Genomic DNA, 19,113 nt, shown 5'->3' with positions numbered 1-19,113 from the left:
AAAAAGGGTAGAATGAGCCTGGGCTAGTGAAAATTCAGTCATGGGTTGAACATTCAACAGGAGTGAGGCCGCGTGACAAAAAAGATCCAGAACTCTCATTCACAAGATGGCCGCAGTTCTGCTAACTGCATGTTTACTAAGGTCATGAGTAGCTTTATGAGGTAGCTAAACATACATATTCATTTTGTCTGTGTAACTTTTGAGTGGTAATTAGCTGTTTTATATAAATTGCTTTAATGTTTAAGCAAACTATCTCATTTTATGTTACAACTGCCTGTGTATTTTAATATCTATATAGTAGACCAGCAATCACTTGCCCCCAGGCAAACGCAATGAGAGAGAGCAGGTTAGGCACATACAAACTTGACAGACTGACATTTATAAACAAGTATGACAGAATTCAACTTTCATTTTAAAGAAAGAAAAAACGGTTGTGGTGTTAAAAAAAAAAAGTTGTACAAATGACATAAAAGATAGTCTATAAGCAATTAGCGCCTTACTAATCAAATAAACAGCTGAATTCACAATTACATTAAATTATGACTGAAAACAAGATGTAATCTAATATGTCCATTAACAAAATGAAAGTACATAACATACTTACTTTTTATTTGTTTCTTAATAGGTTTTGTTTGGTCCAGCCAGTGCTAAAAAATATAAAGATATATATATATATATTAATGAGATGAACAGAAAAAAACAAAAAAAACAGTTTGCAATATATGCATTGGCGACAGTGAGAGTGTTGGTAAACCAATATGCTTAAATCAAATGGCCCACGCTTCTTTACAATATTGCTTCAGTTCATTGATGATTGTGGGCATTTGTTTATGCACAGCTCTCTTGTGGTCTGGGTCATAACACCTTGATTTTTGTTCTTTTAGCCATTCTGTTTGTAGATTTGCTGGTGTGCCTGGGATCATTGTCCTGTTGCATGACCCAATTTCAGCCAAGCTTTAGACAGATGACTCTAGAATACTTTTGTATACCGAGACGTTCATGGTCGTCAATGACTGCAAGGTTCCCGGGTCCTACGGCTGCAAATCATCATCCCTCCACCACAGTGCTTGACAGTTGGTATGATGTGCTAATATGCTGTGTTTGGCTTTCCCCAAACATGGTGCCATGCATTATGGCCAAACATCTCCAGTTTGGTCTCGTCTGTCCAAAGGACATTTAGCGAGAAGTCTTGTGGTGTGTTCAGATGGAACGTTGCAAGCCTAAGCCATGTTGTTGGGTTCTTTTTAGGGAGAAGAAGCTTTCTCCTTGCAACCCTTCAAACCAAACCATACTTGTTCAGGACTTTACATTGTTTGGAAACGGCCTTATAACCCTTCCCAGACGATGGACAGCAACAATTGCTTCTCTAAGATCATTGCTGATGTCTTTCCTCCTTGGCATTGTGTTAATATACACCTGAATGCCCCAGACCAACAACACACGCCAAAAGATTACAAGCTTTTGTTAGAACAAGAGGTTATAGCATAAAACTAGCGGGTCAGAGGATTAGATGGAATGTGAAGACGTTTTAATTTACTAAGAGGTTTGGTTTTTAAACACGCATGGGGTAGTCATAAGGCTATCCTGAATCCAAGACAAGACCAATGTCTTTACAGGCAGACTAGATGGGTCGAACGGTTGTTAATCTGCCTTCAAAGTCTGTTTCTAATGGATTTATACAATTATTTTTTTACAAGAATAATGAAGACACCAGTAATGTTTATAAGATTTATATCAGCCATTACATGGAGACCTCCACAGTCAGTGAAACCTACTGCAATGAGATTGAAAGTTCCATTGTTCCAGCTGCAGTTCTATGAATTAAAAGACATACCAGTGGAAACACTAGTTCCCCAGATGTCTAAACACCACTGTCAGCTGCTTACTGTACTGTTCTGTACTACATGGATTTTAATGAGGTAAAGTAGTCTAATGTATTATGCTGCTCATCACACACACAAACCCAAGACAAAGCCATACTGATTATTAAGACAAATCTCTCCAATTGCTTCAATTAGCTGCTTCCTGAAAAAAGGGCTCACTTTCCTTGCTAATGTGTCCTCTTACATTCATCGGCTTTTAAAGCTAATGGATTTAAAAGTTCAATTTAATCTTCCAGTCAGAATATGATTCTGGCTGGAAGAAATGTATTCAACTTGAAGAATTAAAATAAATGGAAATGCTTATATTGTTCAATGTGTGTGTATGGTTTATAAATGCGGAGAAAAAAAAGGAGGAAAGCACGATTCCTCCTCGTGGCATTTAGTTAAACGTGTACAGGCATGGAGAATGAGAAAGAGTTCCACAAGGGAATAAGAGGTACAGGATACTGAAGCATTCACAGGACACAAGGGTGAAGAGGAGCCAGTTGGGCGATTTGAGTTGTTAAGTTTGTCTCTGACATTGAGGACCAAAGGACACTCATTGTTTTTGAGGCATAATAGGGACTGCAATTAAATATCTTTGATATCACAAGTAAGAAGTATTTCTAAAGGACAGCAGAGCAAGAAAAGTTAATGTGAGTGTAAATAAATAGGTTGTGGAAGGTAGCATCAGACCACTCTTGTGACCAATACAACCTTGTGTGGGAACACCACAAGAACATATAAGAAGTTATGGCCTGTAATATCAGGATCATTTAAGCATTATGGATACATAAATCCCCTATCAATCCCCATTGATTCATAAGAAGTCTCTTAAAAAGGTAACATAACTTTTAACACATAATATAGAAAAGTTTTAATGTTCTACTGATAAATTACAAGTTTATTTTAGGTAACAAGAACCACATTAAAATCTACAGCCGTCCTTTCATGTCTCTTTAATATAATAACAAGAATTCAGCAGCGACCAGCTTGTCAATTGTCATTCCCTTTCAGAGTCCTAACAAACCGCGGTTATTTATTGTAATACTGTATAATATGTCTTGGGGATTTTTATCTGAAAACAGGCAAGTGCAGGGAGAACATTTTAATGATTAAAAATTTCAGGAATAACCTCCTGGATATTCTTGCTCTAGTTATTATTTTAAGCATCATTAACCGTATTATTATCTCATTCCCTGTGGGGATATAGGAGGAGACATCTCTAACGATCTGAACTGGATTTAGGTACATACCGACACTTGGGCAGCATCCGTGAATTGTAGGCCAAAATAATCGGTTTCTATCAAATCCAAATGGTATACAATCTGGTCGAACAAATCCTGGCCCTTGGCATGTTTCTGAAATACAGAAGAACAATGTTTAGCGAATAACAGTAAATAATAAAACAAGAAAAAACAAACAATTATATCGCGGCTGGTCTTCAAAGCACATATGTCATATGAGCGAGCCGTAATTATACTGTGTGAACTATAAAAGTGCACTGGACCAAATCCTGATTCATGAGGAGCCTACAGCCTTACAAAATAGTATCATCTTCTATACATGGCAAAGTCAATTACATTTTCTATCTTCTTTCAAAGTATTGATTTTTGTACTTATTTTATCAAGTTATGGTATTCCAGAAAACCTGATCTAAACAGGTATATTAAATGAATATAAATTAATTTATATTGTTTGTTAATGGTCCTTAATGTCTACAACATGGCTTAGCAAAGTCTACGCAGTACAACCTCACCTCAACAGACATGGACACACAAGTCTGAAACGGTACCTCGAAGTGCACTACTGAACCCAACAGCAAGGGGAAAATGCACAAAAGTATAATATTAAACTACTGAAACATTTATATAATCTAGAAGTCAACATATTAACTGGCCTTTTCTCAAATGATGTTAAAATTAGCTCTGTATGATGGCAAACTGGATCTATCCATAGAACACAGTAATTTCCAAATTAGAAGGCTGACCTGGTCCAGAGTAATCCATGGGCAACCAAGACTAAATCTCTCTGTGTTTATTTTGCTTTACAAGGGCCAGCCCTTGACCAAACAGCATCGCAGCCAAGAGGCTCCATTCTCCCCCTCACCACAAGATTTCTTAAATACTTTTTTGTGCCCATCTCTCACAGATTGTCAAGGCTTCTCTTGCACCACACTCCGGATTGATTTATCCACATTGGGGACATTCTCTACAGTGAGTGTCAGTTTATAACCAGTCCAGGCATGACTCCTCTAGCACTTGTCATCTGCATTAAGAAAGGAGAGCACCAATCTTTACAGGAGGAGTCCTAATATACAATTAATTCGGTAAATTGAATGTCCTGCAAACGCGTTGTTACCGTCATAGGGGTAAGATTTCACAACGATAAAGGTTTGGGCTGTGGAGACTATTCTCTTTGAATTCATTGTCGATTAAGTTATAAGCATCACTGAAGGTATGCACCATGCATATAAGCCACATATTAGTACACTCCAGCCCTCATACGCACTTTAACACATATCATTGCCGAGTGCTATCCTACAAAAGGTCTAAAGGAGCATTCCTGTGCAGCTCTGAAGCTACAGGCCTGACACGGTCAATAACATTAATTTACACGGAAATATAATTTGCAGATTAAAAGGTACTTACAAACTACTTTAATATATGTTCATGAACATGTTTTGTGACACTGTCTCTTTAAATACAGGGAAAATTCAAGTTAAACGTCAAATTACAGTTTTCAAGACTCATGTTACAAATCACATCCACAAAACGAATCTCTCTCTCTTTTGGGCCAAACTAACTGAGAAATGGTTAAAGCAGCAGTTCCCTAATTACCTTATTTTTATGGGGACTTCATTGTAATTGTTATGATTTCATGGACACTAATGTGTCAAAAAAACCATGAAACAAAGAACAGGACACCTAACCTGTATGTTTAGATCTGTCACCCAAAGCGTCAACACTCCTGTCAACTCGTAAACGACACACGAAAGCAGCTTAAAATTTAAATTATATGGAATTATTGGGTAATTAACTAAATATATATCTTAGTTTTTGTTAGAACATTTCTAAAGCAGACCATATATTTTGAGCATTGAATAGGTCAGCACAAAAACAAACTCATGCTATTGGTATAAAACACTGCCTCGCATGGTGCTTTCTCTGGGAGGAGAGCTTTTAAGGCATACCTTTCACTGCGCCTTTAAGTGGCAGAAACTTCCTCAAACAACATACGCTGCCAGGAAACGCATAAACACGGGCGATAAGAGCAGGTGAAACTCAAATTCCTAACTGATGAAGTCACTTTGAAACGCTCCTCTGAAACCATCATCTTTTCTAACAAAGGCACTGGAAATTTTTTGGGAAGAGCATAAAAACTATTTGAGAATTTGTGTGCATCAGTTCTAGAATCACACTGGGCTATTTACTAACCATCTGTAGAATGACACTGGGCTATTTACTAACCATCTGTAGAATGACACTGGGCTATTTACTAACCATCTCTAGAATGACACTGGGTTATTTATCTATCAGTTCCCAAATCACCCAAGGCCAAGAGTTATGGGATCCCACGGGGCCATATATTTAACAATTCTAGAATCCCACAAAGCAATTTACTTATCAGTTCTACAATCTCCTGTGGCTATTTACTTAACAATTCTAGAAGCTCACAAGGATATTTATCTATCAGGTCTAGAATCTCACTGGGTGATTTATAAATCGGTTCTAGAGTGTCACAGGGCAGTGTGATGGTGATGTACATTGCTCTCTAATAAGTAAGCACAGATGCTAAAATCAGTCTAATCTGTTTACAGTCTCCTCATCTATTGAATTATGCATTACACAGGACCAGCTGACACCAGTCAACGTCAGCGTCAGCCCTTTATAGTGAATAGTGAAGTGAGAGCAGAAGCCACAACTCTCCTGCAAACGCTTCCTTTTATGAACAGGCCTTAAAGTTTTAAAGCCCTGGTGTCATACTACAACACAATTTCAGTAATCTATCTATATATTCAAGATTGAAAGAGCCTATTTAAAATGTGTATGGTTATATATTCAAGATAAGTGGAATATATATAGCAATTCAAAGGTCCATAAAATGGGATTTAATGGCAGATAAGAAACATTGGAGCCATCCAGTCTGAGAAATGTTCTGCTATAAAAACCTCACTCCTTACACGGTCCTTGGTCTTGTCTTTTATTCAGGATAGCTTTATGTCAATCGCATGCACATTTATGTGATGAGGTTCACAATTTCTAAAAAGAAATGTATCTGTATTAAAACTCCAGCCTTCTGATAAGGAGGAGACTTGATTACAGAAATGTACTTGTGCAATTTTTGCCATGAATCTCATGTCATGAGGCAAAATGTCCCATATTCTTCAACCACGTACCTCCAGTCAAATTAGTTTTGGTTTTTTTTGTGGTAATTTTAGATATTGCATTTAGTGTTGAGTTTGATTTTACCTGCCCTTTCCCTTCATGCTCCATACTTCCATTTCAAATTATTTTCCCCTTCTCACATTTCACTGGTTTATCTTTCAAAACAACCTCAGATTTCTGTGCAACACCACTTAACATTACATTTAAAAAAAAAATAAAGTTGAAATTATCACACTAAAATAACCATCTGAACAGCACCAATACTAGCTGTTGTTTTCCCGGGACGTTTATGGCAACTCCAGTGACGCAGTGTGTGTGTGATATGCAGTTTGCTGGCAGCTGAAGGGTTAAACATGCTGTGTGGAATCTTGTCTGCTCTTATCATTGCGATGTCATAATGGAAGTTGCAGTCTATGTAGGCATTACAAAACATCTCTGCACACAAGCATAGCCACGAGTCTGAAACACACGTGCAGTGAAGAACTCTCAAGGCCTACGTAAAAACCGCTGGCTGCCTGGCAAAGAAATCTGCGGAGTGCCGGCTCTCCGGCAAAGAGATTCGCAGAGTGTCAGGATCCCAGCAGAGATCTGAAGAATGTGAACTGCAGGTTGACATGAAGAGCATGGATTTCTGGATATGAAATCTGAAGTCCATTTCAGTCATAAGGATGCTGTTTAGTATTTTGTTAACGGAATAATGTTTTACTTTTTTACATGTATCGATTGTTTTTAGATTCGATTTTAGTATGATCTCTGGCCAGTAAAAACAATTTTGAAAACCCCATGCTCTAGATAAAATTATCCTCTTAATGCCCATAGGGAAGGGCAGTTCTTCAAGCCATGGTTCCTTAGAGGTTTCCTCCTTCAACCAAAAAAAAATGTAAAAAAAAAATAAAAAATAAAAAAAGGGGGTTTTTCCTTTCCTGAGTGCTGAAGAATGACTCTTCGTGAGTCCAGAGGTAGCCCTTCTCAGGCCTGCTTTAAGGTCAAATGTGTCCCTTCTGTTCACATTCATTTGATATATTGAATTGTATAATAAAGTTTGATAACTCCCATAATTATCGTCTGTGAATTATTCTTCTGAAATGGTAAAAAAAAAAAATACACTTTTCCAATTAATCAAGGAGAAACAAGCCAATTTAACCTTTTAAAAAGCCACACACAAACAGGTTTTTAAAAGTGCTGAGGAACGCGAGGATCACTAAACACATTATCATCACAGGAGTGATATTCCAGTTGTTCGGTTCTGTTAAGTGGGAGAGCAACAAATAAGGTGGACGACACACTGTACATAGCAACAACTATACATTGACAGGTTACTGTGCTTTGTGTATGGAAAAGCATTTTATTCCTGTCATGTCTTAAATCTGTCATGCATTATAACAAGCATACATCTGATTGCGTCTTTAAATGGGGGTGTGGTTATAAGTGAGACAAGGGAGCTGGTCTATACCTGGAATTTATGTTATTTTGGGTCCTATTGATATTTAGTTATATAAACTGAAATTAATTTGACCCTTTACTGATTTCAGATCTAACAGTCTCCACCGACTCATTCATATACCCGGAAACATTCTAAATCTGCTGACACCGACTCTCTTTTTAGCCCATTGTGAAGATTATATGTAGTGACTCACCGAAACCACGACCGAAATCAAGGATATTGACTACGACTTATTGATAGCAAAGGCACCCATAGGGAGTCCAGTACAGTGTATATTAGGAAGGAGTCAGTTGTAGACTGTGACATTATTAATCTGCCCCTTCACCCTGAGATCGGTGACTAAAACCCTAAGAGCTCCCAGGTATACTCATTACTCATTCCTAGCACTACAGATAATATACCCAAAACATATTTTATATTTCTTTCTATCTACAATAGCTCATGCTAGATGTACACATTATGATTTCAAAAGTGTGACCTCAAGAAAAGAAGAAGAAAAAAAAACCCAATCAATTCAAGCCTAACGAGCAGATGATGTCCATTCTGTATCGACTTCGTACCTAACTTGGTTCACTGCCAGTCTGCCTCAGAATATCCAAATTCTGTAGTAGAATCACATTTTAAAATTTCGCTCCATAATGTTTATGGGAAAGAGTTTCTTAAAATAGGATATTTTTGTTGATATTCTACAGCCACCTATCAGTGATATTTAATAGTTATTGATGTATATAGCTCTGTAATATTCTGTAGTGATGTACAATAAGTAAACAGGACAAAACACGTAGTGCATCGCAACTTGGATTTACAGAAACACTCAAAGTGCACCTTTCGTTGGAAACTTAGGTGTCACTTTGTTGAGGGTAGCTTTTCAACTCTACATTATATTCTAGCCAATACTTTATATGTAATTATGCGGCGTAAGAGAGGGCAGACTGGCCTGTATGCATGTACACATACATACTTACTAGCAATTTTACCACCAGAATGTATATACAGTATAAAGGTGTCAAACTTACCTGCAGTAGACCCAGTCATCTGCACTTTCTGGACATGTCTGAAGTAAAGGGCTGACCAATATTGTTTATGCATTACTTTTCACTGGTAGCTACTATACACTATACAGTAACAAGCAGCGCTATTACAAAATTCCCAGATCTAAAGCTCATAGCCATGCGCACACGCACACACACTTCTGCTCCCACACAGCGAGAGCTGCCACACTTGCATCACAGGGTTAATGCTGCTATTGGTATTTGGCAGATGGCAGTGTTTTAGCAGATTATCCATCAATGCACAGAAGCTCCCCCTAAAGCTTCAGATCCCCCAGGCATGAGCCCTAGTGTGCCTAATGGACAATTCACCAATGGCCGCACTGAAGCATGGAGAGTTATAGTTTTGCATGTTTGGTAGTTGATAGGGGGAAATGTTTGTGATATTGTTTTACGAATATAGATATGTAGCAACATCTAGATACATACAAGAAACAACCTGTCTCTCATATGCTTTAAACACAACTGTAATTAGCTTTGCATTTGTATAAGTGGCAGAGTCACTGTGACATGACCAAACTGCGTTACATATATAAATGGGACTTTTGTGTGTTTTTAACTAGATGACAGCCGGCATGCCATCAATTCTGTACGCAACCATTTCACTTCCAGTCTCAGCGTGTGCACTGCATGAGTAATGGTCTTAACTTTGCTCCATTATTGTGACTGCTACGGGCATGAAAAGCAGGCTTGTCCTATGTCTCAAATATGTGTGAATCATCTCCAAACAGAAGATTCAAGAGATAACAATTTCTAATGCATATATACACATATATATATATATACGTTATATATAAACGTTCAGGCAAGATTTCCATTTGAAGGGTAAGTCTGGGAACCTGACATGACCTTGCTGAAAACCAACAACAGGTACAACCATTGGATTTGTAGCACTTAAGGCAAACGGTCACCAGGGCCCTCTTCCGGGATGGACTTCCCGTACCGCTTAACATCCTGGTGGTGGCAATCCCCATCAGCTCACACCTAAATCATAAGGCAAGCCCTCGAGTCCGCTATTCTCTTTTGAAACGTAATCAAAACACAACGCCGTTTCTTGACATATGACTCCGAAAGAGACGACAGAAACAAACACACAGACTCACGAGGAAGAATCACAACCTTATACAAATACACAATACCACAACCACCTATGACAGAAACCACTGGATAATATAAACAAAGCTCAGAAGCACACATTTTTTTTGTTTATACCATGGTCCCTATAAATTTCCATGGTGACGGTTTTGTATATGCAGAATCCCCTATATGCATTTGCCCTTTCACCTGCCCCAACTATTTACAGACCGCTCCAAAAACGGCTTGGTAAATGCTGCAGGCAGTGGTCTGTTTAGACCCCTGTGCATAGGCATGGCAAACGTCAGCTGCTGTAGAAGGGCTGCAGTCTTCTAGGTCAAGTAAGTGCCCCCCCCATTTTGGAAGAAAGCATATTCATGTGCTCGAAGAGTACTTTATTATGCATTTTTTTCTTTAGAGGGGGCGACGTTAGGCTTTAGGCTGACAGTCTGACCTCAATGGCCTGAAGCCGTTTACTTCAAGAAAACACTATTTAAACTTAAAAAGGGGACGGTTTAGTCACTGGCACCCTACTATAGAAGAATGCATTTTTAAGTTGAGTATTTTAATATGCATTCTTCCTAAACAGAAATAAATAAAACTTACCCGACATGGTGCATAATCTTCTCTCTTCCTCAAGGACCTGAAATGTCTTGCCAGTGACTGGCTGATTAAACTGTCAATAAGTGGCAGTAAAGTACTTGGGGAGTATTCCTGGCACTGATTGACAGTTTAAGCAGCCAATCAGCGGCAGGAAAAGTGCTCCACTGAAATTAACGGGAACACTTTACACATGGACACTGTACGCGACGTTCAGTAGGGCCAGAGCTGGAACCCCCTGGAGGAGATTATATCATCTGCAGGGAGATGCATTCGCCCACATGCATCTCCTGCAGGGCATTAACCGGCTTTGGGGAAAGGGGCAAAAGCATTTGTGGGATTAAAATGTAAAGGAACCACACAGCTACCATATGCATTAAAGTGCATTAGCGTGTCCGTTTAACTTGTACCCTGAATACTGTCCTGTAAAAAGTCACAAAGCATTAAAAGCAACAGTTTTAAAAGTACCTGTGTTACTTTTCCGGGATCCTAACGCTCATTGTCTTATATGTAAAATAAATTAGGTATTAACCCCTTACGGACAATAGTCGGTCCCTAAACCCATTGAAAACAATGCATTTTGACCCCGTACATGTACGGGCTTTGTCATTAAGGGCTTAAAACCCACGTTATATCATATCTATTCCATAGAGGCAGCCACTTTAACATTCCTGTTCTTAGGTTCTGCATGGTTACTCTTTCCTATAAAATTATCTCTGGCCTGTCAATAAAAGGTAAACTTCCCCCATAATTTTATATATATTTATTTTATTTGATAAAACAGTTTTTTTTTTTGTTGCAAAAGGAAAACAGCGAATACAAATCTTAATTTTCCGATATCCGTATACATTGTTATTTTAGGTTATAAATAAATATAAAGATATGAATAATCAACAAAAATGGACTATATAAAAGCTTGATTAAAACAACCAAATTACATAACAGTGAGGGGTAATTAAGTTTTTAATTTAAACAAAATACGACACGCACGTCTACAATGACAACCTCTACATAAGCTTTATTTGAAGAATGTGTTTATGTGTAGGTATGTTACTGTGTATGTAGGTATGTTAGTCCATGTGTGTGTAAGTATCTTACTGTGTGTAAGTTTGTTAGCGTTTGTGCACATATAATATGAGCATATGTTAGAGTGTGTAAGTGTATGGTATTAGCATGAATGTATGTGTGTTAATGTTTGGTGTTAGCACGTGGGTGTCAATGTTTGATGTTATTATGAGTTTGTGTGTTAACAGTTGGTGTTGGAGTGCCAGGATAAGTCAGGTTAGGAAAATGGGTTTCTATGCAAGTGTACAGTATTAGCATGAGTGAGCGATGTGAGCGATGTGAGTTAGTATGTATGCGTGTTAGTTAATGGGGGGCCCCAGAGAAATACTGCACACAGGTGCCACTAAACCTAGGCTCACCCTTATTCTCAATAAAGGTTTGCTTGTAGGAAGATCATAAGGAGGAGTGAAAGGTAAAGCAATGGGATCAAAGCCTGCACTGGGGCCAAAGATTTTTGACCACTAATAGTGCATACCTTTAAAATGTAAAACAACAATGTTAACATTACTAATATGGAAGCGAACAGCAAAGCAGTTTCCAGTTTGCATCGTAACACAGAATTACGAGAATTGTCCTGCTACAGTGTAATAAGCAAAATAAAAAAATCTTAAATAAAAAAAAATGAATGTGTGGCTACAAACGTCAAAATCTGATTACTATTATTTTGCAGAGTCTACGGTCAGAAATGTGTAATACACATGTTGTACATTTTTTGCCTGAGCTAATCTGAGGATTAGCATTAGATCTTTAAGCCTTTGAGTACACTGCATTGCAAGGCATGCAATAAATCTCACATATAACACTTGCATTCTTCCTTATTTTGAACAGTTTCCCCTACTTTGAAAAGCAAGTTACACATTTACTATACGTGACTGTTTTATAAGTACACAATAAATAAAATATATATATTTATTGGGACAGGAGTTTCATGTCCTGTAACACAGTAAGGGAATTTAAACACGCATGGAACAGGAACCTGGGCATCCTGAAGAGATCAATGATCAACTAGTTAAGGCTTGACTTTTTAAAGCAGGAACAAAAAATAGGCATACTAGATAGGCAGAATGATTCTTATCTGCCATCATTTTTTAGGTTTCTGTGTACCAGTTAATTTTTGGTGTAATTTATAAAAAAAAAAAAAAATTTGAAAAAAAATCTGCTTGTGAACTTTTTTCTGAATGTTTTTCTTCCCACCTTAAAGCCGAACATTCCTTGGCCATAGTGTCCATTATGCAAATGCATTATACTGATATACAGTATATATATATACATATAGTGTTCTCTGTGAAGCTTGACATTTTTAATACCAGTAGCTTAATCTAATTATCTACTAGGATACGATAAATATAGTGTAATTACATTTATGTCTATGTGTATATAAACAGGGAAAGACATGATTTTACACTTTTATCCAGAAAACCAAATAAATGCATTTTTGTTTCACCTAATTCTAAGAAGCAAGCTGGAACATCCTGTAGATTTGGAGGCTTTGTGTATAAAAAATCCAGTGGGAAAACAAAATGAGTAGAACAAAGACACAATACAAATGGAGTGCCAATTACTACAAGTTACCTGCCAATTTAGGATGTCTGCTGTGCTGCAAGTACATAAATAAAGGAGCGCCCCCAATATGGCACATGGACTATTGGGTTATAATTATTTTCTTGTGTTCGGTTATAAAGATTTATTTGGTATAGATGTTAACAGTAAAGAAGCTTGTTCTTATTTATAAGCGGGGTCCTACATAAAGTGCCTTAAATAAATAAATGTCTATTTCTTGTATGTTGGACCATCCTAATTGCCACGCTAAAATTAACAAAGCCACAACAACTATGAATGAACAAAACAAGTGCAGCGTAAGTATACAGGTTATGCGATAAAGCATTGGAAAAAGCAAGCAGGGTGCTGGGCTGTATAGCCAGGGGCATCAGTAGCACAAAGAGAGGGAGTTGGTTCAGCCACTGAGCAGATCTCCGGTCAGACCTCACCTAGAGTATTGTGTACCGTTCTGGAGACCCCAGACACATTGAAAGTTCAGCGGAGGAACCTTAACATGTATCGAGAAAGGGGAGATCTGACAGATACATTTAAATACATAGGGATGTAACTGAGTACAGGGGGAAGTTCATTTCAAAGAAAGAAAGAAAGAAACCAACAGGCCATAGTCTAAAACTGGATGGTCAGAGGTTTAAATGTAATAAGGAAGTTCTACTTTGCAGAGAGAGGAGCTCTCATCAGAAGTGGTAGAGACTAATAAAGTAAAGAATTTCAACATGCGTGGATAGTCAAAAAGCTATTCTTAATCCGAGACAAGGCCTGAGTAAGCTCTGAATCTCTATGTCAGGAAAAATGGAAAGACTGTATGCAAATGGTTCTTATCTGCCATCAAATTCTAGGTTTCTGTAAAGGTCAGAGAAAAAAATCCAGTAAGGATTTGTCTCACTGCCTAGGGCTCTAGCACATATAATGTTGGTTTAGGAGTCCTTATTCTAGGTCTTTATGAATGGCCTGCTGAATATGTTGATGCTTTCTGAAAGTTTATTCAATAACCAATATGTGGGTTGTTCACGTTACTTAAAGATCCCAAGGCAGAGGCATATTCTGGCCCAGGCTGGCTAGGCCTAGTGGGCTTACTCCCCTAGGATAGTTTGGTGGGACTACAACCCTATTTTGCAATCAGGCTCCCCAGTGCACCACTGCGCGATGGACCAGTTACAAGAAAGACCTTGTATCTTCCCAACCGGCCCATTCACACTATACAAGAGAAAGAACAACTTAATAAAATTCAGAGAAAGTTAAGAAGTTCCATTAATGGCGTAAAGTCATCTTGTCCTTCTCACTAGATGACTAAGAAATGGCATCAAGAGCTTCTGCAAATGTATCCTGTTACCTGCTCTTACACCAATACAGCTCCCTAGTGTTAACACCTCTATAAATATCATTAACAGCATTATTTCTGAACTGAAAAGGTACAGCACAGGTTTTTTTTCTTTTGTCTTTAGCACATAAACCAGCATGAAAAGAAGCCATCAAGACTCCGAAGAAGAAAATATTCTCCTGCTCGTAACAAGATCAGGGCATATAAATCATGATCCACGCGCAGACATTCAAGAAGCATAACAACCTTGTATTTTTCAAGTGAGTGTGCAATTTAATGTAGAACGTCCTTTGAATTTATATAAAACAAAATTTGGTAGAAAACAGCAAGCAATTTTATTGCTGGCTCATTTCTCTCGATAGTCTGTAGAACATACTTCCTGGGAGCAAATTAACCATCTGTGGTAAGCAGGGAGTCAGATAGCGGGTCACCGCTAGAACTATAACCATAGGTATATATTCACTAAGCAGAGCCAATATGCACAGATGCCTAGCATTATGGAGAATGACCAGAAATCGGGAGTCTAAACTGGGAATATACTTATTATAGTGCATAGTGACTAATTGGCCTACAATGGAAAATGATGCTTTATAATTTTCCATGTAGCTTTTTCTCGATTTCAGCGTGGCATTTCATACGTGTGCACTAGAACTAGAAACACGCTAGCGCCTCGCTATATTCAAACACAAAGTAATAATATTGCATGCTTAGGCTAAAGGATGAAGTCAAGGAATAATAGACTCTAAAACTAATAACCTTGTACAAATAAAATATTGTGCCTAACATTGTAAGAAAAGTGGGATTCATGTTGTGAATTATTTGATAAACGCCCCTATCTACTATACTGCTATATTAAAACACACGTACATACCGGTATATATATATTTTATATATGTTTTTATTTTATTTTTTATTTTATTTATTTATTTTCCATACATTTCTCTACTGGTACTAACTAAACAGGATAGATGAAATTTATGCATGCCTCATAAATAAATTAACTCAGCACTTTCTACCAGTAATCCTTTCATGCGTTATTGCTTAACATTCCGGCATTGTAAATCCCAATGTTACTTTGGATTTACAAAAAGACGTACTCTTTAAAGCAGCTCTGTCTCTTTTAGCAAATCATACATTTTACAGTTTGATATAACAAATTAACCTATGCAATGATGCTTATATAGAAACATAATAAAACTTATATAATATTTGCCTACATAGACACTAAGATGTTTTGATTAGACTTGTGCATTCAGAATCGTATTTTCATTTTAAAAACGAGGGAAGACCCCAATGAAACAAATGGAAACAAAGCAGAGAGCGCTGAATTTTATATTGTATTTCACTTACTCAGGCATTGACAGACTTTTACTCAATGTCTCCCTACCTTCTCTGCCGATGTCCCTGTGTCCTTTCCCACAGCTCCGCTTCTTCTCTTGCCTCTTCTTGTCCCTCTTCTTTTTTCGTCCGCTTCTCCTTGTGTCTTCTTTCTTCTTCCGCTTCTCAGGAACCAGGTCTCCCACAGCACTTCTGCAAAATAGCGGAGGCTCTGGGTGCACCCTCTCCCCCTATTGGAGGAGAGGAGAAAGTGAAGAAACGCTTCTCTTTCTCTGCGAATCGATCTTCATTATTCTGGCCTCTCAGCGTAATTCTGCAAAATTGTGGACAGCCTCTCCCTTGTTTTCTCAATCAGGGGAAAGAGTGTGTCCGGAGGCGCTGCCCTTTTGTGGAAATGCTCTGGGACACTGGGCTCACAGAGAAACAGACGAAGAAAGAAGACAAGAGAACGGAAACAAAAGGGCAGTTTGTTGTCCGAAAACGAACAGACCAAAAATGAAACAAATTTGTCCAAATTATTTTTGGTCTAGTTTTGACTCATTTCATCATGGATCTTGGCTTCTAACGCAAATCTCAAAACCCACTTCTTCAGAGACGTATACCACCTTAGTTGCTAGAACTTCCCTGTCACTGATACAACCCCCACACTACCTCTCACCTTTCTCTTTGCCTTATACCCCCCACATCACTGATACCCTCCACACTACTTCTCACCCTTTCTCTGTGCCTTATACCCCCCCACACATCACTGATACCCCCACACTACTTCTCACCCTTTCTCTGTGCCTTATACCCCCCACACATCACTGATACCCCCCACACTACCTCTCACCTTTCTCTGTTCCTTATGTTTGTCACCCCATTACGTCAAGATTGTAAGCTTGCGAGCAGGGCTCTCTCCACCTAATGTATCGGTTTGTCTTAGTCTGTCAATTCTCGTCTTGTCATACCCCATTGAATATATGCATTGTAAGATACGCTGCGCGAATTGTTGGCGCAATATAAATAAATATAATAATAATAATAATAATTCTAACAGGTAAAATAGTCTTAGGAAGAAAAAAACCCCACAGAATTTAGCAGCAAATAAGTAGCATTTGGCCTACCTAGTCTACCCATTTTTCCTGCTTTAATTATTTCAACCTTAATCAGTCCTTGGTTTCATTTCACTTTTCCATCTCCCACTCAGCAAAAGTAAAGCTTCTTGTTCTAAAATGTCTCCTTTTTAAATTAACTTATGTATTTAAGTATTCCTTTGTATGTATTTGCAGTTTTCTATCACATCTATGTTCTCCTCTTCTGCAAACCATACACAAATATTTGAAGACAATATCTCCAATGCTTCCAAAAACCAATCAATCCAAAAACACAAGCAGTAGACAGAAATGAGAGTAAATCCATTAAAGTGACTTTCCCTTTAAGCGTTAGACTTTTGTCAAACATATTCCCACCTGGGCCAGTGATTTTTTTTTTGAGTTACTGTTTGAAAGATTTAGTTTTCTAGTCACCAAATCCAAGGTAAAATTTCAATGTCGGGAAGAAGACTTACACCGACCCTGCCAATGGTGACACATTAAAAAAAAAAAAAAAAAAAAAAAATGTGTCCCTTGAAGAAAAAAAAAAAAAACGAGGAAAAAAAAATAATCTCATTTAAAAAAATGTAAAGTCCTACTTGAACGTGTTTGAGCACAAATCATTTAACTTCAAGTTCCCAGGGATTTGGCAAGCACAACCTGTACTGGGAGTCTGAAACCTGCTTTTCACGTTTAGGAGGTTTGTATCTGGAACACTAAAGAGACCTAGGATATCTCTGACCATTACCGGATAATGTAGAAGTAAACAGGCTAACCTGCCCAAAATTCAGCATATCTTTCAAATCTGGAACAAGTATTTAAACAACGACTTATTACAGCTGCTACCTTATTCTCACAGCTGATCAGATCACAATTGTTTCTAGGCAGGGGCAGAACGTTCTATATACTCAGATTATGTATTCTTTGAAAAACCAATTTATACGGTAAAAATAAAAAAACAAAAGTGTCAGATGTCAGTAGAAGACATAAGTGTTCAGTAGCTTCCACCACTAGTAAAGTTTTGGGAAGTTAACTATTTAGATCCAGAAATATCTAGTGTTTCCTGGACAAGAATGAAGACATACGAGCGAGGAAAAATCAACCACAGTTAACGCAATACAGTTTGTATGCACACAAATCATTCTACAGTTTTGGGTGTGGATCAGTTTTGATTGCACTGGGTTAATCTGCAAGAAATGTCTTGATACGAAACACCGTTCGTGAAGCTGTTCGGACCGTTTTTTTACCTTTTTTTACGGTTTAAAGAAATGCTTCTACAGCATACAGAGAGGTTTATTAGGTAAACCATGAGATTACGAGTGAGTTGAGGGGAAATGTTTCATCCAGCCTGTAAGAGGGGTTGAGCATAAAGCACAGACAGACTTCTTTAAACTTGAAAAGCCCTTAACACGGTATGATAAAATATCCAAATGGACCATTTAGCAATTAAAGCCCAGTGCCCCCCCCTTATCCCTGGTCGTATTTAAAGCAGCAGGTTAGTATTACTTTATGGTTGGCCACGCGTTCTTCCAGTCCCTCTGACAGCAGCATCAATCAAGCCAGAAAGTGGATAAGGATATATAGCCTGAGTCTCAATGTTGTCAAGAGGAACAAATCTCCGATATAAAGGCGGTGTTTTTCTTTTCTCTTCTAGGTGGCAATATTGCTGCCATTTGATTCTGTCAATTAAGAGAAGACCTTTGGCATTTATTCGATCCTCTGTATACAAAACAAGTGTCGCCTGGGAACAATCAGAAAATAGCAACCCCCTCATCTGGGATGCTGTGATTTACAGAACGTGGACACCAGCAGTAAGTGTAATTCTATGGAGGTCACAGAGGTCTAGAATAATAAGAACTTTCCTACAGCATTACACTTCACGCGATATGTTTAGCTTACATACGAACTCCCTTTTTTGAGGGTGTCAGTGCCCTATATGCCTGGCCATTGTGCAAAATATAACAAAATTTGTTTTTATTAAGGTTTTTAGCAGCAAAAGCCTCTTGGCCAACTGTTTCTAGTTCACGGTACATCAATAAAATCCACGTACATCCCAAGTAACTATTAGATCCTGCTGAAAATGCTCACTAAAGCCTCACACACTTCTTCCAGAGGCCCCTTTATATTCAATAAAGTCTGTAACTTAAATTATGGAAACTTGGGACGCTCAAGGTGAGGACGGTTGAAGAATAAGCAGAAAAATAGGTGGGCTCCGGTTTCTCCTGTATGAGTTGTTCTTTTAGTGTGTTTTTTCAAAAACAAAACAAAAAAAACAAAACAGGAAAACCTCATAGACCCTGTTCAACCACCCAGCGTGAAGGCACTTTTTTCCCCCATTGATC

General features: G+C 38.0%; 1 protein-coding gene across 2 annotated transcripts in view; it reads right to left on the bottom strand.

Annotated features, from left to right (window-relative positions):
• LOC128497278 (band 4.1-like protein 4B) overlaps positions 1–19,113 on the bottom strand; it is a 55,806-nt gene that overhangs the window by 23,766 nt on the left and 12,927 nt on the right. For both annotated transcript variants that reach the window (XM_053467259.1, XM_053467260.1), the window contains exons 2-3: positions 3,119–3,223; positions 605–647 (exon numbers count right to left, since the gene is read on the bottom strand). In XM_053467259.1, the coding sequence (XP_053323234.1) occupies positions 605–647; positions 3,119–3,223 (148 nt within the window). The remainder of the gene's footprint in view (positions 1–604; positions 648–3,118; positions 3,224–19,113) is intronic.

The sequence above is a fragment of the Spea bombifrons genome, chromosome 5, assembly GCF_027358695.1.
Source record: "Spea bombifrons isolate aSpeBom1 chromosome 5, aSpeBom1.2.pri, whole genome shotgun sequence".
NCBI classification, from domain to species: Eukaryota; Metazoa; Chordata; class Amphibia; order Anura; family Pelobatidae; genus Spea; species Spea bombifrons.
Note: the sequence above shows the minus strand (reverse complement) of the source record. Positions and strands in the feature narration are given on the sequence as shown.